The sequence below is a fragment of the Zeus faber genome (genome assembly GCF_960531495.2).
Source record: "Zeus faber genome assembly, chromosome: 2".
Classification (NCBI taxonomy): Eukaryota; Metazoa; Chordata; class Actinopteri; order Zeiformes; family Zeidae; genus Zeus; species Zeus faber.
In genome coordinates this window covers 48,944,413-48,954,975 of record NC_137189.1, presented here as the reverse complement: position 1 = coordinate 48,954,975, position 10,563 = coordinate 48,944,413, and the positions used below count along the sequence as shown (strand labels likewise).

Genomic DNA, 10,563 nt, shown 5'->3' with positions numbered 1-10,563 from the left:
TGTATTATTAATTATTATTATTATTATTATTATTTTGTGCTTTGTGCTTTTTTCAAGGTCTTATCATTGCGGCGAAACCCACTGCAGGAGGAGATGTTTTTAAAGAAAAATTGCTTGATAAAACAAAAATATTTCATTGTGTTTTAAATGCGTGAGGGGAAGGCGTTGAATTAAAAACCTGCTGAAAAACACGTTGTCTCTGCGTCTGGCTCCACACAACCAAACAGAGCTGAGAGCAGACATTCTATTCCATCGAGTCGGGTTTTTAAAGTGTTAAGATGTAAAAGTTGAACCGCGGCTAAAAAGTCTCCCAACACTAAGATCTGACGCTGAAAAGTTAAGGATCAAACGAAAATACTTCTTCAGACAGTGTTAACAAGGTAAGAAATGTATTTTATTTTTTTATTACATTCACCAGAGGTACAGTACACTGAAATTGCACATTTTCACCAGATATAGCAGCATTCTGACTGGCAAAGAGACTAATCAAGAGGCACATACCAAAAAATACATTTAAATAGAAATACACAGGTTTCACTCTACTCGTTTTCTTTTTTTTTTTTAAAGGTTTTATCAGTAATATGAGCAACTCCTTTTGGCGACCGATGGGAATCAAACCGACTCCTCGGCGGCCGCCCCGGTCTGAAGCCAGACGGCTCGGCGCTGATTGAAGTAACGGTGGAGTGTCGGGTGTCCATTACCGCCTCCTTCAAACGCTTCAAAACGCTCCTTCAAATCACTCTGCGGCGTGAAAATCCCCCGGACACAACGTCCAGAGAAACAACGTGTTCCGACTCCACAAAGCTTCATGTACATGCCGTCGGGAAACAAACGATGTGGAGCGGCGCCGCGTCGGTGCCGTGCCCCCAGTCGTGGTTTGTCCAAACTGGGCCATGACCGCGGAGGGGGGGGGGTCGCTCCGCCCGCCCGGAACGGCGTTTAAAGGGCAGACCGTGCAGGACTCCACACCTCCGCCCGGCTCCGTCTGCCTCCGCGAGACGCTTAGAGGCCGAAGCGTACGCCGAGCCGGCAGTGCCGCACTGCCTCCGCCTCCACCCTGCATCCACCTGTCGGGCTCTCCTCTTTCCTTGCAGCGAGGGGATTCCCGCTCATTTAGTGCATCCGGTTTCATGTTCACCGCGCTGGGAGGGACGAGCCCAGACGCCAAACTCAAACGACGCAAAAATAAATAAAGATCATCTTTAGAGCAAATCTTAGAGTTGTCTTTTGCAGCAGCGTTTGGGAAACTTCTGTGTTGCTATTGTCGGGGCCGGAGACGAAACCAAAGTAGGCCTTCTTTTTATAGACACGGTGAAACGCGGTGGTGTGCTGCGTTGGCGGTGCAGGATGCAGGTAAGACGGCACTCGTTCTGAAAACCAGACAGAACCTGAGCTTGGCTTTGCGCCGCGTTCTTCAGAGACAGTGGAGTCCGTTCAAAAAGGAAAACCACGGTATTTCGTCAACCTAAATCTTTTTTACATGGTTGGCCGTCAACACCACTGATTTGCAGCAGATATTTCAAATGGACTCGGTGATGAGGAAGCTCAGCCGGCCGCCGCGCGAAGGGACGATCGCGCTCCGTGAAGAACGTGGTCACGAATACCCTGCAGGGAGGGATTCAGCTGGAGCGGTTCCCTCAGTACTCGGTCCATTTAAAAAGACGACCAGAGTACCGGGACACCAAGGTTTTCCTCGTCGTAAACATAGTCCAAGAGCGGGGGCAGAAACGTCGCACAGTTGACCCTCAAACCACAGAGCGGTGCTCCCCGCAAACGTAGACGGCGCTGGGCTGGATGCGGCGCTTGGTGTTGCCCGGCAGCTGAGGAAGAAACTTGAAGTACTTGGGCATCAGGTCGACGCAGGCGTCGCGGAACTTCTTGATCCGCCAGTAGTAGACGAGCGGGTTGAGCGCCGACTTGAGGTAGCACAACCACAGCAGCCACGTGCTGATCTGGAAAAAGTTCTCCTTGTGGTAGAAGCCGCTGCTGAAGGCCGTCAGCAGGCTGTAGGCGGTGAAGGGCGCCCAGCACACCGTGAAGACCGAGAAGAGGATGAGGATGGTGGTGAAGGCACGGGTCTTGAAGCTCATGTCGATGTTCATCTGGAAGGGGCGCTGCAGGCTCATCAGGCCCAGCTTGCTGGCCTGGCTCAGGCAGATGCTGTCCGTGTGGCTGTGGATGCGCACGGCGTTGTGCCGGATGGTGTTGAGGATCCCCATGAAGGTGTAGAGCATGACCAGGAAGGGGATGAAGAAGAACACCAGCATCAGGATCAGCACGTAGGCGTGGTAGCCCGGCTCGCCGCTGTAGCCGAACACGCACTGCGGCGCCCTGGGAGGGCTCTGCAGGGCGGGGTGGCCCACGGCCAGCGGGAAGGAGAAGACGAAGGACAGCCCCCACGTCACCCCCACCAGCGCCTTGGCGCGGCGGGGGCTCAGCTTGTCCTGCTTCTGCACGATGATGAGGAAGCGGTCGATGCTGATGATGAGCAGGACGGCCGAGCCCTCGATGACGAACAGCCAGAACAGCATGGCCCACACCCGGCAGAAGGCGTCGCCGAAGATCCAGTGCGTGGTAACCATGGTGACCAGCGCGAAGGGCATGTTCAGCACCGCCAGCAGCAGGTCAGCGAAGGCCAGGCTGGCCAGCAGGATGTTGATGGCGGAGCGCATGGCGGAGCGCTGGTACACCATCAGGCACACCACCACGTTGCCCAGCAGCGCCGCCAGCAGGACGGCGACGAGGGCCGCGGAGAAGAAGACCCGGAGCGGGAGACCCACGCCCGCTCCGCCCTCCGGCGCCCCGGGGGACGACGTCGCCGCCTCCGCCGGCAAGCGGGTGCCGAGGGCGGAGGCGTTCGCCATGGAGACGTTCTCCCGGGGGTGCGTCTCGGAGAGGTTCAGCAGCCCCCCCGCGGCGAGGCAGCAGAGGCCGGCGTAGAACTCCCCCGCCTCAGCGAGGGGAACAACAGCGGAGCGAGCCATTCCTCCCCGGGCATCGTCTCCGGTGCCGCCGCGCTAAACACTGAGCCGCCGCCGCCGCGCGCGGGGACGGCGAGCCGACGCCCGGCACTTCCCAGGCCGCGATTCCCTGCGGGAGGAGACAGCGGTTAGGCAATGGAAAAGAAGACGAGCGGCACATGTTTTTAATCCAGTTACTAGGCAATATCTCCACATCCAACAGATACCGAACGCGCCGTTTCCTTCCCTTCGCCGTCTTGTTAAACCGCCGCACAATATCACGGGGGTGGGATTTCAAAACAAGTTCAAGTGATTAGGACGACGCTCGCCCCTTCAAACCACCGACGAGAGCGTTAAAACACCGCGTACCACGGCCGCCATTGTCGGGAGGGAAAGCCACGTACGAGCTCCTTCCGAAAATCGCTCCGACGCGCTCCTTCCGAGTTGCGCGGAACCCTGACACTCGGCTCGACGGCGGTTTGGGCACAAAGAGAGAAGAAGAAACAATGAGATGATGTCTGAGGGGGAGAGCGCCGTTTAAGGAATAATTAAAAAAAAAAAAAGATCAAAAATCTTCCAAGGTGTTTGCACTTGACTGTTTGAGGACGACAGCTGCGTCCAGAAAACGCCAAAACAATGATTTCTGTTTCATGGCAGATGATTTTAATTGGCGACGCAGCGCAGAATATTCATCCGAAAGGAGGTGAGATAAGTGCTGGAACAGCATTTAAACAACAATCCCCGCCGCTCTCTCCCCACAATGTGATAACACGGCATATTGAAGCGGGCCACGGCCGGGGACAAGTCAACACGCAATAAAAATAAAAAGCGTATCTCTTGTATAAACAAGAGGCAGCGTGATGTCGACCGGACGGGGATCGTTTACAAAAGGCTCCGGGGCAAACGTCAAACAACCGCGCGTTGACGCAAGCGGCCCGGGGCGTTTTCAGACGTGCCCCGCGTCACTATTTTTAGACGCCCGGCGTGGGCGTGAGGGTTTTAACTTCAAGCAATTACGGGGGGGAGGATTACCAACGCGAGGCGAGGCGGGCGGCCGCGGTTCCCCTCCCTCCGCGGGCAGATATTCAACACGCGGCTCGGAAGATCACTCGGAACACCCGAGCGTCGCCAAGACGCCGGAGGGCGAGCGGAGCGGCTCCAAGTGGGTGAACAAAGAGTCGCGAAGAACCGCGCTTTATTCATATGGAGATGACAGGCCTCGCCGCCACAATGGGGAGCCGGTGAATGGGAGAGAAAGATGAGTAAAACTCCCTTTTGTTCGGCCCGCTTCCTGCCTGGCTTTTGGGTAAACACACCACATTTGGAGCGTTTTTTGTTTTTTTTTCTCACCCCAGGCGACGCGGGGGGCAGCGCGCCGCCGAGCGGGACGCGGCAACACGTCGGCTGCCACCGCTTTCAGGCAGAGTGACCTCGGGATACCGGAGACGCGGAGCGAGGACGCGGAGGTTTCGGCGGCGAGAGCGGAGGGAAGCGTGTGAAGTCAGCACCACCCGGGGCGGGAGGCTGCAGGGGTGGACTGCGCAGAGGGTTTTGTCTGCGTTCTCCACCCCTCCACCCTCCAGGAAACTGTTGGGAGTGTGTGCGTGTGTGTTTCAGCGGACGTTTTCCTTCTTGAATCCTCGGTTTGAGACGCATTGGAGTCAACCCGCTCCAGTTCCCTTGCGTTTCAGATCAAGCCGCCCCTAGATTGTGGGGAGGAATTGGACATTTTATCGTGACACATTTCGAGGCCGAAGAAGACGCCCGCGCCGGGATGAGAAGGCACCTGTGCGTTGAAAAGGGAACGTTAAAAATCACCTGGTAATCAGAGAATCACGCCGGCGTCCTGTGTTCATGTCAATCGGCAAAGTGTCTAGTAATGCAGCATGTATACCAGGTCAGCGTGGACAGAAAGACCACCCTGAAAGAAGCTCCTCATTCCACAACAACATCCTTCTAAAGTTCTTGACTCTACACGACGTGGAAAGTGCGAATCGGGAAATTGGGGAAAATTCAATTTTCCCCTGGGTTTCAAATGCTTTTGCCCCCCCCCCCCAAAAAACAAACAATCAACCCTGGACTGACCCGAACCCCACGGAGGGGGTACTGGTGATCACACGCACGGGACACCGGGGCTTCATTCCACCCGACGTTTAATGTTCGCAGCGCACACTCCATCGGGATCTTAAACTGGTGCGTTTGCGAGCAGCGCCCGCGGCATCTCCCACGACTGAAAATACATTTACATGCAAAAAAAAACAACAACAACCCGTCTCTGCTCCGCCCCTGGTCGCCTCGGGCGGTTTGGGGAATGGCCCCGGTGGAGCGTGGACGCCCGTGGCCGACGGAGGAGCGGACGCGGGCGCCGTCCAGATGCGGACGTTGTTTACACTGTTCGCCGAGCCTCGTTACCTTCACTCTCCCGCGGTGGACGCCCGGCGGCAGGGACCCGCTCCGGGCTTCCCCCGCCCCCGCTTCTCCCTTCGACGGACCTGCTCCCGGGGGTCGGGACGTTCCGTCGGTGCTGGTCTTCCCCCCTTGTCGTTGTTTTAAGGTGTTTTATGCTCTGGTTCGTTGTTTTGTTGGTTCGTTGTTTTGTTGTTTTTTGGGGTTTTTTTTACCGGGCAGCGCTGCGCCTGCGCCTCCCACACACCGAGCGGCGGAGCCCGCAGATGGTTGTCTCACGCCGGGGGGCGGAGGGAAAAAAAACCCCAAAAAAAGATAAAAAACGAAAAAGGAGCGAAACAGAACAAAAACGCGAATGAATAATTATAACGTTCTTGTCGCTGCCGCGGGTCGTGGCGCCTCCTCCCGCGCCGACGTGTGCGGCGGCTCCGCGCTGTTGCGGCACAAGGAGGAGGGCGGGGGCTTCCAGGGCTCCGCCCACTCGGCGCGCCTCGGCCAATGGGAAGCGAGGAGCCGCGGGAGTGGGCGGGGCCTGGCCGACAGGAAGCGGGGAAAGGATTTAAGATCAAAGTAAAAGGATATTATTCATAATTATGATCCTATTGTTTATTGGTTGATCAGCTGCGTTTTAGTTGTTTCTTTACAATAAAGATAAATAAAATAAAGGTCAAGTTAAAAAACAACATTTCATTTGTAGTCTCCAAGCAAGCATATTCATTTTAACACGTTGAAATGTAATAGAGAAATATCTGAAAATAATGATTATACTCAGTATTGTGACTTATTTCTGAAGTAATACACCCCTATGTATTTTTGTTTTTACTTAATTCTAAGTATGGAATAAGTGTGCCAACCACAGGACGACTTCCAACCGCCACTAACCCATTTCTAATCAAAAGATAATTTCATTCATTTTCCATAAACGTTACACACATGATTGTGTATTTATTCATATACATTACATTTCATTGATCAGACGCTTTTATCCAAAGCCACTTACAATTGTTCAAACACTGACGGACGCAGCCATCAGGAGCAATGAGGGGTTAAGTGTCTTGCTCAAGGACACTACAGCATGTTAGCAGGAGGAGCCTGGGATCCAACCAGCAACCTTTATATTACTAGACCACCAGCTCTACCGCCTAAGTCAACGTGTTTTTTCCCCTCAGTCTTTCTAGGACAAATGCTCAGTTATTGTTTCTTCCACGTGTGAATGCGAATGAACCAAAACAAGGAGCTTATAAATAACCGTCTTCCCCGGTTCCTTCAGTGCGTGCGCCACCTCAGGAGGCGGTGAATTCACTCTTTATCTTCATTATCATCTGAGCGTTGACTTCACAACGTGTCCCATTAAAACGTGAGTGAACAGAGCAGGACAAGGGAGGCCAAACACAAAGCCAACGTGTTGTACATGTGTGCGTTTATGCAGCGTTTCAGGCGTAGAGCATCAGATAAATACAGTCACACGGTTACATGAGATCCACTTCAACCTTGACCTGAGATCCATTCAAATCAGAGACGTCTCTAAAGCCAGAAAACTCGATCATCGGGATTTGAAAACAACGTCAAGTTTTTACAATAAGAGCATTAATTATTTTCTCTGCCCTTTCCTTCTTTTTTTAAACATGTCAAATGAAAAATGTTTTGCTGTTATCGAGCCATTACGGAGGCATGTGTGCAGCTTTATTCAAATGATAATTCAAACTGGGAAATGAAATTTAAAACGCAACTGTGGAATTGTATTTTGATTTCCCAATTTTGAATTTACATTTCAATAAAGTTACATTCATGTTTCCAAAAAGCCAATAGACGCGACGTTTTAATTTGAATGATTAAAAAAAAAAAAAAAGGTGAACAGGAAGTCAAACGCGTCACTTCTCACACAAACTGCAGCTGGGAGTGAAACTGTCTGGCAGCCGCCGACACCCAAACCACCGGCGTCGAATGAAGTGGAACGGAAAACACAAGTCCACAGAAATAAATCAAAGTATTCTCCGCATCCCCATTCGACCAAGGAGTTCAGTCGGACTCGCCGTCTTCTCCGTTTCAAGACGGCGTCCCCCCCGGGCAGCGACTTCACGGGGAGCCTTTAATCTGCTTCGCGCGCTCCGTCTGGGGCGGTATGATCTTCACGTCGAAGGGCGTGAAGAACTCCAGGATTGCCTTGGTGTCCTTCGGGTTGAGCGAGTACTCCTGCGTCAGTTTCTCCGGCGTCCACGTCGCGGGCTGGCTCTTGTGGCTGTTCAGGGCTCTGAGCGCCTCCACCAGCGACAGCTTCCCTCGGGGCACGTCCACGGCGCCCGGACCATAAAGATCCCCGGGCAAACTGAACTTGAGCGGCCGGCGCTGCTGTTCCTCGTGCGCGGCGGCGGCTGGCTTTGGTGCCTGTTAAGGGATGAGAACGAGAGGAGGGAATAAAAAAAATAAAAAAAAACCTCATAATATAAATACAATAATGGTTAAAAAACAGGCCAGAAAGTAAAGAGGGAAGCTGATGATCATTTTGGACGGCTCAGCTGCCACTTTGTGCTGTTGAGTGATTTGTGGTAAACCTACAGAAAACGTAGCACGTGATGGATCCAACGACTTCACTGTGCGATGGTAAATAACTGACACACAGGTACAAACTGTCTGAACCTTACAGCCATAGAACCAACAAGTCACTTTTTAAAAGTCAGTAGTACTTATATTTTAGTTACTATTTGCTTTTCCAACAGTTACTTGTAACTATTTCCATTTTAACAGTCAAAATGTATAAGGTACTAGTACTTATTAATTAGATACCAGTTACTACTGCAATGTTACTCGTAACAATTTCGACCATTTTGTCATTGAATCCTACGGGACTGTGTTTCAGATATAAAAGATTTGCCTCTGACTAGTATCTATTCCCATTGTCACTAGAATCCATTCCCATTGTCACTAGTTCCTATTCCCATTATTACCAGTATCTATTCCCATTGTCACTAGTATCTGTTCCCATTGTCACTAGTATCTATTCCCTTTGTTACAAGAGAATAGATATCTCCTGAATTTTTTCTAGTCACTATGCGTTGAGTACTACTAGTACTTATTCATAAGTGACCAGTGCATTTTCCTGTTTTTCCTCGTAACATTTTATTCTCACTCATTACATTTTATATTTAACTATAATGAAGATGTTTTGTTCAATAATCTCTCAAGACGGGTACAAATGACATCGTTACTGGTAAAATGACATCAGTTATTGACAGCTGAATGACCTTGGATTATCTCAAGGTCCTGCACAAACACCTTGAGATAGTTGATGATCCAAACCAAAATCCCAGACGACATCCAGTCTCACACCACATGGATATCCAGTCTCACACCACATGGTTACCCAGTCTCACACCACATGGATATCCAGTCTCACACCACATGGTTACCCAGTCTCACACCACATGGATACCCAGTCTCACACCACATGGATACCCAGTCTCACACCACATGGATACCCAGTCTCACACCACATGGATACCCAGTCTCACACCACATGGATACCCAGTCTCACACCACATGGATACCCAGTCTCACACCACATGGATACCCAGTCTCACACCACATGATAAGACACTTAACCTCCTAACTGCTGCCTGGGTGTCGCTATGTGGCAGCTCACTGCTCCTAGATACGTCAGTTACTAGGATGTGAAATGCAGAGAAATGCATTTCAATGCCTCAGTAACTGTACTCTGTGCAAAAGACAATAAATGGAATTTAATGTAATCTCACATCACACCACATGATATCTAGTCTCACACCACATGGATATATTTCCCAGCGCCACCGTCCAGTCACACACAGCTCCGGTTCGATCCCTCAGTGTCTCCGTCTACATCGATGACCCAAAAACTGAAATTGATTATAATCTTTATTTGGTTTTTCATTCAATGCTTCAGCTTGTTTGCTTTTCACTGCTGTTCACGTTTCCATTTGAATGCTCGACTCGTTCATTGACTTCTATTAAAATACATGTATTAGAGCTGCATGTTGTGTATGGAAAATAGATGATTATTATTATTGTTGTTATTATGATCATCATCATCTTCATCTTTATTGCTAATAAGACAGATATTATTATGATGCTATCATATTATTATTACTACTACTATCATTAGTGTGAGAGAGGGTTGTATTATGGTCTGTTTCGAGCACGTTGAGCTGACCTCTGAGGGAGCGGGGTCCTCCGACTTCACATACACGGACTTGAGCAGCGACAGCAGGGGGTCGTTCTTCCCGTGGATGGACTCGGCGACGTCCGAGGCTGAAACACATGTAAGAAGGAAGGAGGGTTTGAGGCGGGAGGCGGGAAGGCTCTGACCCCGGCACGGCGTCCTACCACACGCATCCCCATCGTCGCCGTCGCCACCATGACAAACCCTCGGGTCCTCACCTTCGGGGCCGGGGGCCGGGTGCCTGGGGGCCGGGTGCCTGGGGGCCGCCCGGGGCTTGTCCCTGGAGAGCTCCAGGTGAGCTCTGCTTTCCAGGTTGAAGTTGCGGAGCATCCGCGCCACGCGCGCCCCCATGACCGACGCTGTGGCGGAGCCGCGTGAACAATAAAGGTTTGTTCGGTTTGGCTACGGCGAGCGAGGAGGTCCAAACGGCGGGTTCGGGCCGGGCCCGCGAACGGCCCGGACAGCGACGCCTCGTGGTCGGAAAGGTAACGCCACGGACGTGTCGGAAGAGTCAGGATTGTGTCTTCGTCACGATAGTAGCTTTAAAAACGCAGTCCTCAAGGAATATGAGCACATAGTTACACATGTACAGGAATAAAAAGAAACGAAAGACATGTTGTTTATGATTAACATAACTCACGAGCTATTTATTTCAGCTGGTGCGTCAGCCCGGTGTCGGTGACGTCACATTTGAGCGACTTTGTCAGCCGGTCAGCACTTCGGGGCTTCGAGACTAATGGACCTCCAACAGCTTTGCATCGGATTTTTAAAGTTCGACAACAACATGCACGACAGAAGACAGCGCCCGTTCAATATCGCCGGTGTCAGAATATCTGCAAAGTGAATAGAGACTCAGAGGAAGCCGAGGGAAAACAGACGTTTTCTCCATTGACTTGAACGGGACTGCAGATATTTGTACCCTTTTCCGGTGGGAACGCCCGTTCCGGAAGTAGCTTTAAGAAAACTATAAATTAAATTAAATTAAATTAAATTAAATGATAA

At 51.2% G+C, this 10,563-nt stretch overlaps 2 protein-coding genes across 2 annotated transcripts; both read right to left on the bottom strand.

Annotated features, from left to right (window-relative positions):
* Positions 1-387: 387 nt before the first annotated feature.
* Positions 388-5,747, bottom strand: gpr63 (G protein-coupled receptor 63). Its single transcript, XM_079996849.1, has 2 exons — positions 5,373-5,747; positions 388-3,090 (listed from the first exon to the last, which is right to left on the bottom strand). The coding sequence occupies exon 2, from the start codon at positions 2,982-2,984 to the stop codon at positions 1,746-1,748; it is 1,239 nt and encodes a 412-aa protein (XP_079852975.1). The 5' UTR covers positions 2,985-3,090; positions 5,373-5,747; the 3' UTR covers positions 388-1,745.
* Positions 5,748-6,291: 544 nt separating this feature from the next.
* Positions 6,292-10,032, bottom strand: ndufaf4 (NADH:ubiquinone oxidoreductase complex assembly factor 4). Its single transcript, XM_080020851.1, has 3 exons — positions 9,780-10,032; positions 9,553-9,650; positions 6,292-7,751 (listed from the first exon to the last, which is right to left on the bottom strand). Exons 1-3 carry the CDS (start codon positions 9,910-9,912, stop codon positions 7,443-7,445), a joined length of 540 nt encoding a protein of 179 aa, XP_079876977.1. The 5' UTR covers positions 9,913-10,032; the 3' UTR covers positions 6,292-7,442.
* Positions 10,033-10,563: the final 531 nt, after the last annotated feature.